Here is a 20,571-nt window from a genome sequence, read left to right as displayed (position 1 = left end):
ATAAGAGAGAAGGCGTGTGACTCGGGATATTTAAAGTCCATAATTTAATCCATTATAGTGCAGGCAAGGCTGAACAGTGAGGTCAGCTAGGAAGGTCTTGAAAATTCTCCCCAACATCCTGATTTTCAAAAACAGACTTTGTCTTCCTAACCACATTTTTGAGACCTTTCAAACAGACCCCATTTTTCTGTGCCTTTTCTTTTTCCTCTCTCCCTTGTCGCACTCCTTCCAGATCTAGGTCTGGCTCATTACACTTCAAAGCTCACAGCTGGCTCTTTGGTACAGGGAATCCAAGGGTCCTTCAGACAATTCAGGATTTTGAACTACATTTTTATAGCTTACTTTTCAGATGGATAATCAGGAGAACTTCAGTTACATTTTCCAAAAGACCACAGATTAGGTAAGGAGATGACAGCATTAGCTATCAAGGTAGTGATTGCCAGTGTCTTTTATCACATTGGTCTAGGAGTCATCATTGCAACGTTTAATGTGCAAAATAAGTTATGTCATCCTGCTAAGTATTCTTAGGGCATCGTTTTGACTATCACTTCAAGATAAACCTGTTTTCTTCTCTCAGACAGTCTTATTCAGAGTGACTGTTTGGTAAATTTAGACCTCAAAGTCAATTACCTTGACTTGACTTAATCAGTCCTGGTCCCTGAATTGTACCAGAGAGATGGTGATGTTTGTCATGTGGACTTGGTGACACATTTATTTTGCCAACAGAGATTTCGAAGCCTGCACTGCAGCATCGATTGAAACAGGACTGCAGTTGGAGATGGCGAAATGCCCATGGGCAGATGGGAAGGGCAGCGGTGCCACAGAGGGGCAGCGACATAAAATAAAAAGAACACAATCACCCTGGGGCAAACACCGGTATTGAGAGTTTGCCGTGTTTGCCCCACTGTGAAATTTCTGAACTTTGGAAGGTCACTTACTCTGAAGTAGTTTGTGGTTTGGCTCGGACTCTGCGGAATATAGCTCAGTCTCTTTTTCAATGAGATGCTCACGATGATCCAGAAATAGGAACTTCTGACAGTGGATATTGCAAACCTGATCACCCAGTTTGTGTATTCAACAACACCAAGTCTGTTTATAGCATACGCAATCAGTGCTTTCCTTGGGATCGACAACTCTGATTATCGTGGCCTTTATAAAGCTTTGCTTGGATTGAGTGTAACAAACAAAAAAGGAGTTAAGGGGACTACTCCTATCTCAACTATATTTAATAGGAACCTTTGCCAAGATAATGAGCCTTGCCTCTAACCCCAGTCAAGTGATATTTCCTGGCCCTCTTCATTATCATAGCCTTCAACATGTATTGATGGAAACACTGAGATCAGACCTCCTCTACAAGACACTGTGACTCTGAACCAGGAAGCACAGTGTAGCGAGTGTGGTGACCTTAAGATGCCTGCAACCTCTGTGGTTGAAACTGAAATAAACTCCCTTTCTCATCGAGTCATGGTTGGACAAGCTAATAGGAACCCTTCCCCCACCGCCCACCAAGAATGTATAAGAGCTTGGCCTTGGAAGGAATTAAAATAAGACAGTACTGGCCGATACAGTCCTCAATAACTGCTAAAGAGTGTGTTAAGGGGCATATTCCTCTAACAAATGAAACGTTAATATGTTAGTTTGTGTATACAAGTTGAAAAGCATGGTTGAAAGAGCAGAACTACTGCCGAACCATGAAAGGACAAGGATAGGGCGATATTTAGCCTTATCCGTCCTACCTACTGTGACTGTCCTGCCAGGTGGGATGAGAGTAAAGTTATTCCCTAGTACTGAAATTATAAGTGGCCTTGAGGATGCTAATTAGAGAACTTTTCTCAACTGCATCAAACCACAGAGTATCCAGTAGGACCAGTAAACAGCCTGCCAGTCGGAATGAAGTAGGCACGGAGAATTACCTAAAACCTGCAGAGTGTAGTTTTCAGTGCTTTTATCACTTAGAAGCTAGAATGGTACAGAAGAAACAAATTGTCATGTGTAACCCACGTACAAATTGAAATATAACACATGCGGGTTTAAGACTACAAGTGCTTAGGATGGCAGTGCCTGGGAATGTGCAGCTGGACATCTGATCCTGTTACCCAGTACTGTGTATTATCTTTATCATTTCTCCTTCCCATACATTATGTTGAGCTGTTATGTGTGTACTGGTTGATTCAATGCCCATTAGATTCCCCATGTTAGACTAATGTTCTGATTTGTTACCTTTGCCTCAAATTGCAAAAACGCTCTGATATCCTTTGGGATCAAGTTTGCGCTATATAAAACTTTATAAATAAATAAATGGTTCTAAAACTCCCACGAGACTTCAGTCCTGAGCACTGTGCTCTCCATCTCAAGTTGCTTCTTAGACCCCAGAAGCCATTTCTTGTTGTGACTGTAAAATCGCAAACTCTTATAAATTCAAGCTCAAAGTTAACTCTTTTCAAGTGAATAGTTTACCTTTTTGACTCGCATTTAAAAAATCCTCTTTTGCAACTACTTCGAAGAGCAAATTTGTTCTTGCCACTGCTTCCTACCATTAAGTGACTTAAATTCCCTCCTCAAACTCCACCTGTCTTAGCTACATCACCTTTCTTTAGTTTCTAATCAATGGTTATTTTTGAAGATCACATTTTCCTTGCAAAATGGCCTTCTGTTCTGTGTAAAGAATTTTATATGTGATGTTATCCCTTGGCCATGTATGGCTGCAGCAGTAATGTGACGGTCGTGCCTAAGTATGTCGAACTGTAAGTGAGGGATGTACCATGTTACAACGCATACCGTTACAACTACCTACTATTACAACGCGACCATTACAACGCATACCATTACAACGCATAGCGCTTTGAGGTGCTGGATAGTGGTAAGTATAATTTACTATTCTAACTCCAGTCCCCGTGGACACTAGGGAAGGTGTTGGATAGTAAATTATACTTATTCCCTATCCTAGAGCGCCCCCCAGCGCAATGCGTTGTAATGGTATGCGTTGTAAAAGATGCGTTGTAATAGTAGGTAGCTGTAAAAGATGCGTTGTAACAGGTGTATACCGTAACTGAGTAGTAGGCTACACTTCCTCATATATAGATCATTTGTGAAATACAGGTGACCCCTTTTGTGTTGTTGTTTTAACTAGAATGGTGCTGAAGTGTATGCAGCTGACCGTTTGACATTGATCTATTTTTTACAGTAGTATTGATGTCTGCTCTTTGATTAAGGATGATCATAAAGTTGTGTAAGGCAGTGAGCAGTGGTGACTGGCATGGTTTGCGGGTGGCGCAGCGGGCACAGGGAGGGGGGGAAAGCGTGTGTGGGGGGTTCTGCGTAATCTGAAAAAAAGAAGTAAACACTTACTTTGCCGCTATGTCTTGCGTCTCTGCTCCTACTCTCCTCGTCTTGACTCATGGAACAACAGGAAGCACACATAGGCTCCCCTAACCAATCACAACGCTGCAATGCAGCATTGTGACTGGTAAGCACCCAGGCACCCCTGATCAATCATAACGCTGCAATGCAGCTTTGTGATAGGTCTGAGCATCCTGGTTTGACTCTCAGCCAGGGAATTGGGGTCTGGGCATGTTCTCCATGCAGGCTGTAATGCAGCTTGCATGGAGAACAGGGAAAGTGGGCATTCATTTTTTTGGCGGCTGAGAGGGCCGGCGAAACAGTCATGTGAACTTAGGATTGGGCAAACCACTCCTCCCCTGCCCTGCTCAGAGAGAAGAGCAGCCCTACCCACCAGCAAAGCAGCACAGAAACATAAAATGATAATAACTCAAATGTATTAGCGTTTTATGTTTCCTTTACTTTGCACTTCTTAAAAGCAGTGGGACGACACTCCTCTGCCATTGGAGCCGCCACTGGCAGTGAACCTTAGTTTTATCATAGTACTTCTCCATGTTTTCAGGAGGTGCTTTGAAGTCTGATAGAATAGTCATCGTAGTTATTTGGAAGGGGACAGAAGATCGGACCAGTCATTTTCAGTGGGGGGAATGGTATTAATGTCCTTCTGGCCAGTAATGATGAGGTTAAGAAAAGCTGCAGTGCTGGTCGATGTTGCTTAGATATAGTAGATGTTCCAGAGCTATGAAAGGTTTGCATTTATAATTGCTCAATCTGTGATGAAATTGCATAGGAAGATGTTTCTAGTCAACAACATTAGACTATGTGAGATATTCAGATATGCGGTCTAGACATTTGTTTTTGAGCTTGGGGTTTGAATAGATAAGATGTAACTAAATGCTGTTGAATGGAGACAGAGATATGCCAACTTTGAGACATTGAGATGTCAAGAAAGTGTTGAGGATTGATTTGTACATCAGTGAAACTTTGACTATATAGATGTTCAATTCTTCTTGTTTCAGTTGCCTGTCTTTACTTATGATGGCATAACTGTGAGGGACAAGATAGTCCATGCAATGAATGTTTGCTGAGCCAGGATTCCATTATGCAAAGAATGTATACATTCTGTCAGATAATGTAATTAGCTATACCTTCAGGACAAGCATTTGGTGTTATAGCTTTGTAGACCATGCTGGAGAGTTTGCTATGTGGGATACACTGGCTGATTGAGACAGAGATTTGGTGAGCTTTGGATGTGTGTGAGATTGTTTGAATTAGCATGTTTGTGTGTGCTGAATAATGTTTATGGGCAGTGGCGGTTGGTGAACTTTCTGATAGGCGGGGCGTAAAGGCCTGCACATAATGTTTGCCTGCACGCTGAACCTGAAGGCGTGAGAACCTCTCCGGGTTCAGTTCTCATGCTCTACTTTCTTCTAGGCTCCGAGATGTTATGGCAAATGCTGAAAAGTGATGATTTCGTCGCTAGACAGCAGCAGCGGGTCTAAATGCTGACTCAGGCTGAACGCTTCTGCTGCTGGCCCGAAACTAGCAGGAATGCGAACTGTAGGGACACGCATCGCGTGCAGGCGGCTCCTGCTATGGACTGGTGAAAGCCGCTCGGGTTCAAGGGGGAAGTTGTGCTAATGTCACGCGGGGTGCTTTTGCATATATTGCACAGCTTATTTGCATGGGCTTTCCTCGAAGCTGTCAGTTGAGGCAGGGGTTGCAGTTGTGTGCAAAGGGGAAGTGATTAGCAGTCGTGTTTGTATGCCACCTCTCTGAGCCTGGCTGCTGTTTCACTGCCTGTGGCTAACATGTTAATACAAAACACTGATCAGAAACAAGCAGGGTTAACACCAAACGTGGATGCCCATGTGCCTAGAAAACCGCTAACACAGCTCTCTCCAGTGTAGTTTGCAGAGGCATGTTTTATGTTTCAACAATTTGCATAGGCAAATTAGCCCGTTTCTGGCCACTTGGCTGAGCAGCACGGTTACCATCAATGGATACGGCCGTGCTCTCAGTAGAGATTACCGCTGCTTGTGCCTCGACAGACAGACGCATACCTTCTCAGCTGCGCCGCATGCACGTTCAGCAAAGAGTTTTAGAAGGACATGCATAAAAACAGGACACAAATATTTATCAAATAAAAAAAAATAAACTCACCGTCCGGAGACTCCGTCCCGACTCCCGCCTTCCTCGTTTTCAAGTCCTGCAGCACGTCATCACAGGAAGGCGGCGCTGCAAGCAGCCTCCCTCCCCTCCACCGCCGCGTTTTTGATTGGTGCGGCCGGCTGCCCCAGGCTACGTCATTTTCTCTCTGTATGCTGATGCTGCAGCATACAGAGAGAACAGGGAGAGTGAGTGTGTGGTGTTACTCGAGGGCAGGGGGGAGTGGCTTGCCCACTGTTATTAATACTGTCTGTTTGGGCGGCCTCAGTGGCTTGAGGGAGTGGGCAAGCCACTCCCTCAAGCCACTCCCCCCTGCCCTCGAGTAACACACCGCCCACTCTGGCTCTAAACCAGGAAGTTCTGCTTTCTCGCCGTGCGAGAAGGGCAGAAACAAATCACAAATGGTAGTTATATTACGGCAATAACTACCATTTGTTTCTGCCTTCTCGCACGGCGAGAAAGCAGGGGGGGCGGCGCCCAAACGCCCCCATGGAGGAATCGCCACTGTTTATGGTATGTTGTGTGTTAAGCATTTTGCATTGGATACGGATGGTTTAGTGTCAATAGGATTATTTCAGAGATGAACGGAAGGAATCCAGCAGGATAGATACTACATGCATGTAAAGGAATGGGGTCTCAAGTGAGCAGGATGGAAGTAGTTTGCTGTGAGATTGTTGGAGGCGTTATTAATATGAGGTGATATGTTGGTATCCAAGGCAGATTGAATGTATCTTTTAGTGTAAGCTGCTCAAACGTGCAATCAGTTATTTTATATTTTGGGGATGTGTGCCAAGACACCTTATCTAAGGTGAGGCTACGCACTGCCTGTGCACTCTAGTTGAAATGTAGAGGTTGGATAAATGATGTTCTGTTTAGATAAGGCTCAGCGCTGCCCGCTTTGGAGCTGTGCGCGATGTCCTGTGAGAATTTGCAGTGGTGCCACCTTATTTTATAGGATTCAGTAATCATGAGGTTGCCCTCCTTCAATTCATTATTTGGTCCGTGGAAGAAGTCAAGATAGGAGACTAAATAGGAATTTATACAAACATACGAAATGGCCACCATATATCAGAGTACGAAATAAGTAAAATGTTGTTTAGGCATTAGTGTTAAAGGAATGAATCTAGCGACATACTTGATGCACATAAGCCTCAAGGTAACTTCTAGGAAGAGTGGGAGGTAATCTAGGGGTTGGTACCTTTAGGATAACTCTGCATTGCCTCCCAGAGACGTGTCTGAGTGCAAGCACTATTCTGTGGTAAGAGGGAGAATGCACTCAGTTTTGAGATGGTTGATAGCACGTCCCCGATCAAAACAAGAGATATAGGTATTATTGCAGACCATGATCCATGACATCTAAACTACTGGAAATTGAAAGAGAAAAAAAGATCCAGAAAATCGAGCGCACAGCAAAATGGAAAATGTGTCAAAGCAAAAGATATTATAGAAAAGGGTGAAATTACTAGACACCGATTAGTGGAAAATTCTGTAAGAAGTGATCTGAGCCATAAATTAAATATCAGTTCAACAATAAACTAGATAATAACTTTGAGTTAAGAGAATTGGAGTAATATCATTATTAAGAATAATCAAGAAATCTGTGCGAAAACATAAAAAGTTGTTGGGCATGACTGAGAGAAACTCACTGGGACTGTTAATGGTAACCACAGTGGGCCTCAAATAGTTGGAGCGTGCCAGTTAATGAATAGGTATCAAGAAATATTGCATCATTGTGGAGTGAGGAAATGGGAATCTTTTATGAACCTCATATATGACCCTTCTTTGTATTAGCTCACTCCTGTTTTAACCACTCACTTCTGTTCATTCCTATACTTTCTTCTCTACTTTGCTTGCCTTTTGATCTTTTACGTTTGCATACTGATTTATTTTTAAATGTCAACGTTTTATGATAAGTGTTAATAAACCCAGATTCAGATGTTGGCGAGTATACATCTTGTTACTATTCAAATTGTTTTTTTATAAGTTAGATACCGATACTAAAGACTACATGTTGCAAAAAAGAGCTAGTATATCACTGAGTATAATATCTATGTGTTAAGAGACCTTCTATCTGACACATGAAGAATGCATTTGAGCATGTTTTTATCAGAAGACGTTTAAGTGGACTATATTTCATGTTCATCGTAATCTGTCTACTGGCTCTATACAATAAATGACAGGTGGCGAAAGTTCCAGAGGCTGATAATAGCTTAGTCTTTCAAGAACTTGATATTAAATCAAATCAGGGTCGCCCTGTAAACCAAATATTATCTGACGCCCGTCAAAGGCAAATCAGAAATCTTTGGACTCTCGTGGGTAAAGTAGAACATAAATATGGGTCGGGTTTCTTGTAGAAAATGGTTATGAAGGTTTGAATGCAGACATGATCAAATATTAACAAATGACGTTCAGGTCTCTCAACAATCAGGAGATTAAAAAAAAACATTTATTCGACATAAAACATTTTTTTTTGCATATTTGACCATTTTTGCTAATCTTAATGATAAGAGTATTTAGCATAGTTCTTACACCGTCCATAACTTATTCGATAACTACTGTGCATAATAATATTAAATAAAACATGATGTACCTAAAGGCAGCTTGGCAAATATGTAGCAGATAAAACATCCCCACAGGCTTTCCTGAACTGTGCCAAGTGGGATATATGTTTTAATCATTTTTTAAGTGCTTACCTCGTCCCAGGGCAAATGGTGCATTTATCATCTTGTAAGAGGCTAAGACACGTGCAAAGAAGAATCATGAGCAGCATGGTCCTAATTTGTTTTCTGGGATCATAATGCACATATAGAAGCAGTGCAGCAGCTGCCGGTTTCAGCTCAGTGTTGCTTGCAATGTTGCATTGCTACTCTGCTGCACACTTCATTTTGGATTCACTGGCTCTCCACACTGCATCACGGGTCACTGGCTGGGGGGGGGGGGGGGGGGGGGGGGGGGATTCAGGGGAAGACTAGAGGCAAGGTTCTGGCTACCTGAAGTACTTTCTTCGGTAGAGTGGCTGCACTTCCATAGGATGGAGGAAAATCTGAGAATGAAAAAGCAAGACACAATCGGCCAAGTAATATAGGTGTACTGAAATACTGCAGGTGAGATCAGTCACCTCCATGGATATGCAACCTGATGTCCGAAGTAGTAAACACAGGCAGAGAAATATATGCGCAGAAACCACAAAGTAAGTACAACGTCCCAGGACATATCGACCTTTAGTAGTTTCTGTGATGACAGACAGAAACCCACCATGTGGGTGAAGGTTCTCGGAATTTGAACATAAAATAGCGCATTCTTATGCGGCTGTGGTCATTTCTTGCTAAGCTGGTAACTAGGTCAACCTGTCTGACCTTTATGTGTGGTTTCTGCAGAACATGTTAAGTTAATTAGGCCATTCGGAGGACTGGGGAGGAAAGAGAAGGAAAGATAGGCTTTTGTACAAGAAGAAAGTCAAGGCACAGCCCTCACTAGGAGGTTTTAAGTGAGCAAGTTAGAGAGTGTAGTCTAGGCTAAATACCTAAATCAGTAGATGTCAGCAACTCTGGCAGGGATTCCTTCAAAGTTGAAGAAATTGCTAAGACCGCTCTCTTTTGAGAATGTGGCATTTTATAGACGAAGTTCCGTGCTGACACTGCCTTCTACACGTCTGTGGGGTTCCACCCTTAATGCTTGAAAGGCAGGGCTGGGTCAATTCCCTGAGGGAGTGGGCTGCCTGTACTATAGGAGAGTGTGGGTGTAAGAAATTTCCCCCATATACCAAAACAAACATGAGGCAGTGGCAGTCGGGAAACAGGAGGAACACCGCAGCTTCAGCCACGCGTGTTCTGACATCGCAAGCGTAGCCACGCTTGCCTTAATTACGCATATGCCTTAACCAAGCATATGTGTGGTTAAGACATATGCGCGGGCTAGTTGCTGGCTGCAGCTCTGCAGAAGAGCAGGAAGAGGAAAGATCAGGATGAGTGGTTAGGTGAGTTAGGTTTTGGGGGTGTTGGAGGTAGTTTTAGGGCTTAGGGCAGGGTACAGGAAAGGGGCAGTTTACAGGCTAAAGAGGCACTTGGGCTGGGTCAGGGGGTAGGTGGTGTAGGTTTTAGGGGGTGGAGCTGGTTTTAGGGCTCTGGGAGGGGGCTGGGGTCGGAGTAGTTTTTTCGGGGCTGAGTTTTAGGGCTCAGGGTAGGGGACAGAAAAGGGGCAGTTTTCAGGTCGAGGGGGCAGTTGGGTTGCGGTGGGGGAAAATGGGGGTAGGTTTTAAGGGGTGGGGGGCTGGTTTTAGTGCTCAGGGAGGGGGGCTGTAGTCGGAGTCATTTTTAGGGGCTGAGGTCGAGTATTAAAGCTCAGGATAATGGTTTGGAGAAGTTTATAGGGCTGTGGCGGGTAAAATAGACTGCAGGAGGCTGAATTTTAGGGCTCGGGGCAGAGTGGCAGGAGTGTGGTCTTTATCACACATGTCACTTTACCAATCATGTCTTTACCACAAAATTACATGGTAAAGGCATGTGTAGTAAAGGCATGCGTGGTTAGAACCGTGTGGTTCAGGCATGCGTTGTCGAGGCATGTTTTGTTCCATCACACAACCGTGGCAGTAACAACCTGATAGTGACTCCCGTTAGGCCAAACAATAGCCAGAGCCACCGCGTTCATCCTTCAATACCTCCTCTACGAGCCGGCATATCAGTCCGTCCAGTAGTTGTGTGTAAGCTGGGACTGCAGAAGTAAAGCAGTGCTTATTAGGTTGATTCTAAAAGCCCCACAGTTCCTGGCAACCCTCACAATTTTGTCAGTCTTAATCTTGGTTTTCAAAATCATGCACAATGTCTTGCAAAGGTACACATACTGTAAATATAACCATCGCCTTTGTGATAAAAATAGTGCACTGTCGCTTTAAATAAGTTGCACTAAAATCAGATGCCTCTAATATGACTCTTGGTGCCAGAAGGACGCAGTATGCTGTTTAAGGTGGTGGTTGAACCCCAGAGCAATCTACAACTGACCAACACTGGTCCATGACTTTCAAAATTCTTATTGTGAATATTGCTATTCCCCCTCTTTCACAAACAAGCAAACAACCACGCGAGTCTTCTACAGAGACAAATTCCCCTGAACTTCTTTTCAAGTAGAAGGTGCTCTGACTGGAGTGGCTGCTTCAGTTCTCACCAGCGCTGCCATGACAGGCACTGCTGTTTACCAAGCAAAAGCATTATCTAGCCATGATTGTGTCTAAGTACCTGTTCGTGGCAGAGCAGTGTGAGGGCGGTATAGAGGTCAGTGAACTGACTGTATACGTAGACAGCAGCAAAGCTATATGAAACCGCTCTTGTAAGCATGACCAGTGGACGTATGATTCCTTGGAGATACTTTCAAATGCAATACTGCATCTAAGTCTGAAGAATGCATCTCTAGAGGAACACCACCACAATATAAACAGTATTGTAATTGGCTGCAATATAAAATGTGTATATTGTTATTTATAATTTGAAGAGAGGAGAAGGTTTGTGTTGGTATGTTTGCATGTATATTGAATTGTAATTGCATTTATATGTGTGTGCGCATGCACGTGTGTGCCCTATGTGTGTGTCTGTGATGAGTGCATCCTTTAAGCACCTTAATGATGAGCACAGTGGTAAAGACAGTATTTTTAAGAGATATTGGTGTTTCAAGTCAAGAGACAATGCTTCAGGGGACGAAGGGTCTGCTGGAAAAATTAAATGAAAGATATCGACATTTAAAAGATGAGCTGAAAACGCAACAAATTATAAACATAAAGCTTTAACTTAAATCATATGTGAAGGTGGTATAGAAAACACATCCAGGCGCCTCGTTGGTGTGCAGGTACAGGAAAAGCGCTTGACACTGTGGTATTTCCATAAGTAGCTAAATAAATATAATAGTGATGGCTGAGTCATCATATCTGTCATACATGGACAATATGGGCTGCTTTTTGAGGCGCATATTGAATAATTCTGCCCCCAAGGAAAGTGACAGTCAATACAGCCTGGCAGGTGTGGTAAACCTGTAGGCTGAGGACGATGTGCTCACGTTACATATTGACTCACCTTGAGTGCCGCACGTTTTTATGCGTGATCAGGTCACAGGAAATTGACTATTCAGGATGGGGGAGGGATATTTGAAGGTATCTGTTGGTGAAGTGTCCTGCTGCAGTTGTGCTGATGTTGATACACATGAGCTGTTGCCTGTTGTTAATTACATGGTATTATCAGAATGATTGCCATACTTAGCTTTATTTTATTTTGCTGGAAACTTTCGTTTGCCAGATGTTTTCTCTGATGGCAACCTATGTATGGTATTTGTGTTAGTGAAATGTAAGATGTTTGGATGGGTAAGAAAAAGTTTTTAGCATTACAGTGCAGGATGATTCACCAAGAGCAAAATCTGTCCAAATGGCTTCTGGCCCTAGAATTTGCCTTAGTCTGCTAGACAAGTGTGCCGGTTAAAAAAGGCACTAGGAAAAAAACGTATCTGTTTCATAAGAGGTCGTATATTTTATTAGTGCCCCATACATTCATTTGAAGAGTCTCCATTAGCAAACTCGGTCGATACATTTCATAATTGTAAGGTCAAGCAAGGTGAAGGGTCGTCTTGATGTGATTCAGAGCTCGTTGTCGCCCCGTGTGGAGAATAATTCACAGGGATTTCTTGTTTTGTGTTTTTTGTTCCAGTGCAATGAGACGTCCTTCTTTTTTGAAACACACAGCAAGACGGCTTGCAAGCACCTCTGGAAATGCTGCGTGGAGCACCACACCTTCTTCAGGTGAGCCCCTCTCCTTTTGTATGCTTAGACAGTGTGAGCCCACTGTGCTCCATGGAGGATTCTCAGCAGTGCTTTAAATGGGGTAAAATAAGTGCAGGTACTCATTAAAATGAGCTAGAGGTGTGGCAGGTGGGCGGGGTTTAGGGCAGCGCTAGGGGTGGGGCTAAGGGCTAGATATAATTATAGATAATAACTTCAATGCAAGTTGCAGTGCATATATATATATATATATATATATATATATATATATATATATATATATATATATATATCTCCACGATCCATCCTGTTCCCATCAAAAGAAGGCACGCACCCTACAACTGAACAGAAAGGTTTTGGCTACCCAAGCAGCCTTTCTCAATCTGGCCTGCGCCATACACGTGAGCTTAAATAGCTCTACCCCCACTGTTAGACATGGTAAACATAGAAATTATACGTTCTGTGGTGCTTCAGACACATGAAGTGAATAATTCACAACTCTGCACTCAAATAGTGTGGCTATTTAGATGAAAAATCGCCAAAAACATAATTAAACAAACTGCAAAATTATAAAATACATTTGACTGCGTGGGACGTAATCAGTCCACATTACCAGTGAATAGGAAAGAGCACATGAAAGACCAAATTGCTTGCCAAAGGTTTGGGCATATACTATTAAAAACAGAAAAATGTGTATGAATGGACTCATAAGATGGTGCTGACCCCTTCAGTAAATATAACCTCAATAAAAAAGATGTGTTAAAACAAATAGTAAAAACATTCTGCTGATATATAATTAGACCTATTAAGAGGAGACAGTATTCTGAAGCGCCCAATAAACAGCATGCTAGAAGATACTAGACATACTCACTCAACAGGTAGGGGCATTCTCATATTAAGCTTAATGAACAACATGCAAGAGGCTGAAAAACACAAATTGTGCAATCGTACATACAAAATTGTCGGCCTGCATGTTAACATTCATACACGACCGGGACTACTAGTCCCATAATGCTTCAGGTTAAGTTATGTAAGTCTCGACCTGAAAAAAAGTCAAATATGAGGCATAACCTACTGCAAATTAACATAAGCCTTATGTACAGGGCAATTTTATCATAGAAATAACTCAGTAGAAGCCGAATGTTAAACCGCATTTCTTCATGATTGTCTCATTAAGTTCCTTATGCCGGTAATTGGCAAGCAATCATAGCAGGAAAAACGGCAACTCACAACTCTGACGTTTTCAGGGGAACATTGTGCCGAAGTCTCACAGCCAGTTTTTACAGCCAACTTAAAACCCTTCCTGTTTATTGAAATGTAGATGTTCGTGTTAAAGAAGAGTTACAATTGCGATTTACTTCTCCATATAAAGGGGTTCCCAATCAATGCCTTTTCACCATTGGTCTGTTGACATGTCACTCAAAGTGTACTCCCTTCCATCCCAGCAGAATGTATAGATCAACAGGCCACCCCACTCCAGCCACTGAATACTTCCACTTTGAGTGACTGCATTTTGCTCTGCACGTGTCCACATACACCCATAAAATCGGTGCTCTCCCAAAAAAGATGATTACACACTTACACTTTCCAATGTCTTAGAACCTGTGTATAGTAGAGCTACATAAACTATTTTCATAACTCTTAAGACAGTTATTGTAAATTGCAATGGTCATTTCACACTATAAACCAGATTTAGTATATGTATTCATCATGCTGAAAATGAGCACAAGTCGGTGGACTTTGCTCGACAGCAAAGCATAAAAGGTTAAATAAGGAGAAAGAGAACACAGGCAAAACACAGTGAATAAAGGATAAAGCAGGGATGAAAAACCACCTGCTAGAGTGATCTAAAGAGGCAAGAAGTGTAGATGGTGGAAGACTGAGGGGGAATCAAGACTGGGAAACCTTGGTATTTGGCAATCCCAGTATTGGGCAGAAGGCTCTTAATAGAACGTTTGGACTCTTGCTCTGTTTTATGGGTTTTACACTGGTTTCCTCAAAGCAGTGAATTGTACAATGAATGCTCAGGACCGATCGCAACGTTCCACAAGCACATCGAGCTATACGGTATTCTTAACATTGTACACGTGAAAACGTCATTGATTGGGCAGCCTCCTTTGCTGTCTCTGCTATACATCTTGGGAAATGAATGTTGGAAGAAAGATCTTCAGAAAACCTTTGCTAACTTTTGAATAGTTGACACCTGATTTATGTCAGCCTGCAGTTTTGGGACGGAATGTTGCCCGGAAATGCAGCTGTAGCCAGAGGAGAAGAAAGATTGACTTTAAAATGATTTTCACTGCGTGAAAGGAGGGTGGGAAACGGATACCTGCTGTCAATGTTTTATTAGGTCGAGAGTTCCTGTTACCTCACTTTGTTTATCTGAAGGCTGTGAGATGAATGTGTCGACCTTGAAGTCACGTTGTGAGAGGCCGCGTGCCTGGAAAGCGAACCCATGCGCCTCACTCAACAGCTAAGTATACTTTCATGTAGAGCTTTAAGTGGGATGTAAAAGGTAGCAGGCTTTGAGAAAACGGGACATGAGAGGAGTCCTACGTAAAATAAATGTAAAATTGCATCCTGTGTTTGACAAATTCACAAATGAGTTCCCACTGGATAAAGCATTATCAAAGTCAGGAGGATATTTTATTTGACAGTTTATGTAGCACAATTATCCAGGGCCAAGGGAATTAAAAAAAACTTGATAAAGCAAGTTTGAATGTAAGTGGTTATACATCAGTTCTTCAGTTGAAATGAAATAATGCTTTAGGCCAATGGTAAACAACAGTAGCCACCTATTCACTTGAATAAGCCAATCTGTGCAAAGTACCGGCGCCTAGTGTGGTGCTCCCACAGAGTAAGCCCTATGCCAAGGGACAAGGTATTTTGTCAATATTTGATATCGCTTTTGAGGACTTACTTTATTTAATTTAAGTAGTCTTGACTTCTGATATATCTTAGTAAAAAGGATTGATCGTTCACATTTGTATTTAGTCTTGAGCACTTTTATTATTCCTACAATTTCTGCCAGTGTTTCATTCCAAGTAACTTCTAATTCAGCACTATTAGTGACACTGATGGGACTTCTATGGACATTTTGTTGCAGCATTAGCATATGACAGGAAGGACAGAAGGTATGTTTTTTCTTCAGCTGGTGAATGACAGAAATAGAGGGCTGTAATGATGAGTTTCGGATGCAGGAAAACTTTTCAAGAAGTTCTTAATTCTTATTCTACAGACCCACGACACTTCGTGTGCATTCAGCCCGGATCCCAACAGCTTACTGGTTCCAATAACTGGAAACGGGCTGAATACATACCAAGTGCATGCTTAAAACAGATCAGAAGAAAACACTGCGCTCTGCCGACATGACATGAGTGCATATTTAAAGACAAACATAGCGCTCTACAATGGTATCCTGAGCGCGTGGACAGACCGCATGTGCTGCATGCACAGCGCGTGCCGTAGACATTTCAAAAAGTGCATTAAATAAACAATGAAGAAACCTTGCATTACATCTCCAGGGCACCGTAGAGCCCTGGTTAAATGTCCATTTTTATTTGCGCCCTGGCTTACTTAAAGCACTGCAAGAAGGCACTTTTATTACTTGTTACATTTTCTGTATATTCTCCCTGTCTCTCCCTTAAAGGCAGTAACCTGAAAAAAGGAGCATCACCAGAATACATGAAGAAAAAGAGAATCAAATTGTAGTAGTTTGTGTGCAAAAACACTACTTACACACAGGCATTCATTTTAGGTTGGTGGTTGTAAATGCACTAAGCTTTTGCCTTCATTTGACAACTTGTATCCCAAGAACAGGACACTGAGATAGACAATGTTTGAATTTCTAAAATCGAATTTGTATCCATCCATAGCTAGTGCCAGGATTATGCAATGTGCTCTGACCAAATGGGCATCTAAGTCATCGTCAGTAAGGTATATGTCTTTAGCGTAGGACAATGCTTCATTGTCCATTCTTTGTAACAGTACTGTTACATGGGCTGAGAACAAACCTGTGCTGTTTTTATGCCCCTGTGCCGAATGTCAGAATTGTTTTTGTATCCCTAAGCCAGTAAATGCTGTCAAATGCCTGCTTTCATGTGCTTGGTTTTGGCAGAAAAAGCCATTTGAAATGTCTAATGTGGTGTTCTATTTTTTGCCCACTTTTTTATTAATTAGTAATTCACTGCGCACATTTTGTACTGGAAATGTGTGAGTGTGACTCTCCTGTAGTCAAAGACTAATCTGTATGAGTGATCTGGTACACTACTGGAAACAAAGGGTTGTTCATTGGTGAGTTACAAGGCTCAATGATGCCTTGAAATTGAAGTTGTATTAATATATCTTTACCTGCTTTTTTAGCTTCATGTTTAATGGGGTACTGAAGCTGCAGTTTCGAGCTGGACCTTATGGGTATTATATGATAAGGCAACCCCTCATCCAAGCCTACATTATTGTGATATAACGCCAGGGCTTGTGCAAGAGCCCACTCCTAGGCATACTCATGTTTAACTGTTTCTTGAACACGGTTGGAGAAAGTTGGAAGCTATCACAGTTTCATCCAGTGCAGCTTCCATTGGAAATGAAGGTGGACAATATTTTTCAGCCAAGAGAATGTCATAGCCAAATGTCAGGTTCTGCCAAAAGAGAAACTTAATGGTGAGTTCTTTCCTCGTCTCTTGAAGAAAGTGAAAGAAAATCAATTAAAATACAACAAACTAAATTTCAGAACAATGTAGAACGGTAAGGCATCAGTAACATGTACATTGTCCTCCCAAATAGACTGCCAGTTCCTCCTCAGTATTCAAACCTTCCGGGGTTTTAGTTTCTAAGCAGATATTATATTTAGATTCTGTCTTTCTCTGCAATAACTCATGATTGCCTCCCCTGAGATCAAGATCAATCTTATCTATACCTTAGTAGTTCAGCACACTACGATCAGAAATATGAAATTCTGCGAAATGGCTGGCCACAGGGTAATGCTTATCCTTCTTATCATTGGCCCTCATATGCTCCAGTTTGTCACAGGGGGCAGGATAAAGCATATATCCAATATCCAGTGCTACATAAAATTTACTTTTCAGTTGACCTTTGTTCTGTACCCTATGTTACTGGAAAACTTTTCATGTTAGTATTTTATTAATATGCTTTACATTTCCAGCAGGCATAAAACCCTTTCAAACCTGAATCCATGCCCGCCCTCTTGTTTTCTACAACATCATTGTGCACCACACTGTTTCGTAGGGGAAACAACCTTTACAACGCAGTCATTACATCACACTACCTTTACATAGCAGTCATTACATCGCAACATCCTTTACATCGCAGTCATTACAATACAGCCATTACAACGCATGTCACTACAACGCATGTCATTACAATGCATGTCACTACAAGGCAGGCATTACATCGCAAGTCATTACAACGCATAACATTACAACGCATAGTACCCTTACACTATCTGACACTTACCCTACTGTTGCACTCACTGGAGTTAGAATAGTCATTTTTACTCCTACACTATCCAACACTTACCCTACTGTTGCACTCACTGGAGTTATAATAGTAATTTTTACCCCTGTACTATCCAACACTTACCTTAAATGCAATGTAATAGTATGTGCATTGATGTAATGGAATGCGTTGTAAAGGTAGTTTCTGAAAATGCGATGTAATGGCATGCAATGTAAAATAATGCGTTGTAAAGGATCCTGTGATGTAAAAACTGCTTTGTTAAGGCATGCATTGTAAATGTATGCGTTGTAACATCATACATTCGTTTCGCAGTGATATACTCCTGCCATATGTGAACTTTGGTTATTTGGAATACTATTTGCTATGCTAATATCACGTTTCAGAATATTCCAATTCTTGTTTAAAATAGTTTTTATTTTTTACTAAAACCAGTGATCATACGGGGCTCCTTAATATGTTTACTGGTTCTCGTCTGATTATTCCCAAACAAACTTTCTTCCGTGGTTTTATCTCTCACCCTCCTCTCAGCTTGATCCAATACCCATGAAGAGTAACCTCTTTTGCGAAATCTGTTGACCATAACTTGAAGTTCATTTTCAAAATCTGTGTGTGAGCTACAATTCCGTCTAACCCTCAACATTTCACCATATGGATTACTCCAAATAAGGTGCTCAGAATGGCCGCTGTTAGCATGGAGTAATGTATTGCCAGCTGTAGATTTATTGTAAAAACTAGTTTCCTTGTGATTCCCCTGTACTTTCATCATCACATCTAAGAATGCAATTTGGCTGTTATTGATATTACACAGGAATTTCAGAATCAATCTAGTGCTGTTTAATATTTTCACTACTTTTTTGGCTGCCAACTCAGATTCTCATCATATTACAAGTCACCAAGGCCCATTCTAGTGAAGAGGTGGCTACAGTTGTTTACTATTAACCTAAAGCATTATTTCATTTCAACTGAATAAAGAATATATAACTACTTACATATAAACTTACTTTGTCAAGTTTTTTAATTCTTTTGGCCCTGGATAAAGGTGCAACATAAAATATCCTCCTGACTTTGATTGTGCTTTCCCAGTGGGACCTGATTTGTGAATTTGTCAAACACAGAATGCAATTTTACATCTGTTAATTACATAGGCCACCCATTATGTCCAGTTTCTCAAGGCTCACTCATTTTACGCCAGCTACCTTTTTCAACCCAATTAAAGTGCTAAATAAAAATATACTTAGCTGTTGATGTTGTGGGAAAATGTTTTTCTACGTGATGCACATGGGTTCGATGTTCCAGGCACGCTGCCTCGCACAGCATGATTTCAAGGTTGACACATTCATCTCACAGCCTTCAGATAAACACTGTGAGGTAACAGGAACTCTGGACTCATAAAGCATTGATGCAGGTATTCGTTTCCCATCCTCTTTTTTCGCTGGGGAACTCATTTTCAAGTTAATCCTTCTTCTCTTCTGGATACAGCTGCATTTTCAGGCAACATTCCTTCCCAAAACTACTGGCTGACATAAATCAGGTGTCAACTATTCAAAAGTTAGGAAAGGTTTTGTGAAGATCTTTCTTCCAACATTCATTTCCCAAGATGTGTAGCAGAGACAGCAAAGGTGGCTGCCCAATCAATGATGTTTTGACGTGTACAATGTTAAGAATACCTCATAGCTCTAAGTGATTGTGGAACGTTGCGATCCTATCCTGAGCATTCATTGTACAATTCACTGCTTTGAGGAAACCAATGCAAAACTCAAAAAACAGATCAAGAGTCCAAACGTTTTCTTAGGAGCCTTCTGCCCAATACTAGGATTGCCAAACACCAAGGTTTCCTTGTCCTGATTCCTCCTCAGGCTTCCACCATCTACATTTATTGCCTCTATAGATCACTCCTTCAAGTGCTTTTTCATCCCTGCTTTATCCTTTATTCACTGTGTTCTGCCGGTACTCTTTCTCTTTATTTCACCTTATTTGGTCCCGCCTGCCAATGCGCTTGTGCATTGCTGGCGAGAGATATAGAGGGGTACCAGAAAATCCTACCAAGAGGGCTTTGGAATGCAGATTATGGCCAGTGCATGTACTCCAGGCGCGCGCTCGCCATTTGCTCTCCTGCCCCCCCATCAGACTTGAAAGGAAACCGCTTGCACACCACCATTTGTCTGAGCCTCGGCATCAGACATACACACTTGTCACTGAAAAAATAAACTCCACCCTCCACCCTCCAACTCCACCCTTCAACTCCAACTCCACCCTCCAACCCCAACTCCACCCTCCAACTCCACCCTCCAACTCCAACTCCACCCTCCAACTCCACCCTCCAACTCCACCCTCCACCCTCCAACTCCACCCTCAAACTCCAACTCCACCCTCCAACTCCACCCTCCACCTCCACCCTCCACCTCCACCCTCCAACTCCAACTTCACCCTCCAACTCCAACTCCACCCTCCAACTCCCAACTCCAACTTCACCCTCCAACTCCCACCTCCAACTCAAACTCCACCCTCCAACTCCACCCTCCAACTCCACCCTCCAACTCCACCCTCACCCTCCAACTCCAACTCCACCCTCCAACTCCACCCTCCATCACTCAGGGCCACCACCACATCACTCGGGGACACCGCCGCATCACTCGGGGACACCACCACATCACTCTGGGACACCACCACATCACTCTGGGACACCACCACATCACTCAAGAACACCACCACATCACTCAGGAACACCACCACATCCCTCAGGGGCACCACCACATCCCTCAGGAGCACCACCACATCACTCAGCCCAACCACATCATCACTCAGCACCACAACAGCACTCTCCTTGCTTGCTA

At 42.4% G+C, this 20,571-nt stretch overlaps 1 protein-coding gene across 4 annotated transcripts in view; it reads left to right on the top strand.

The window, feature by feature from the left end:
* The window catches only part of EPB41L4A (erythrocyte membrane protein band 4.1 like 4A), an 864,386-nt gene that overhangs the window by 486,923 nt on the left and 356,892 nt on the right, over positions 1–20,571 (top strand). For all 4 annotated transcript variants that reach the window (XM_086961016.1, XM_086961015.1, XM_086961018.1 and 1 more), the window contains exon 10: positions 12,192–12,283. In XM_086961016.1, coding sequence (XP_086817142.1) covers positions 12,192–12,283 — 92 coding nt within the window. The remainder of the gene's footprint in view (positions 1–12,191; positions 12,284–20,571) is intronic.

The sequence above is a fragment of the Lissotriton vulgaris genome, chromosome 3_1 (genome assembly GCF_964263255.1).
Source record: "Lissotriton vulgaris chromosome 3_1, aLisVul1.2, whole genome shotgun sequence".
NCBI classification, from domain to species: domain Eukaryota; kingdom Metazoa; phylum Chordata; class Amphibia; order Caudata; family Salamandridae; genus Lissotriton; species Lissotriton vulgaris.
The sequence above is the reverse complement of the archived record's forward strand: the minus strand, read 5'-3'. Positions and strand labels throughout refer to the sequence as shown.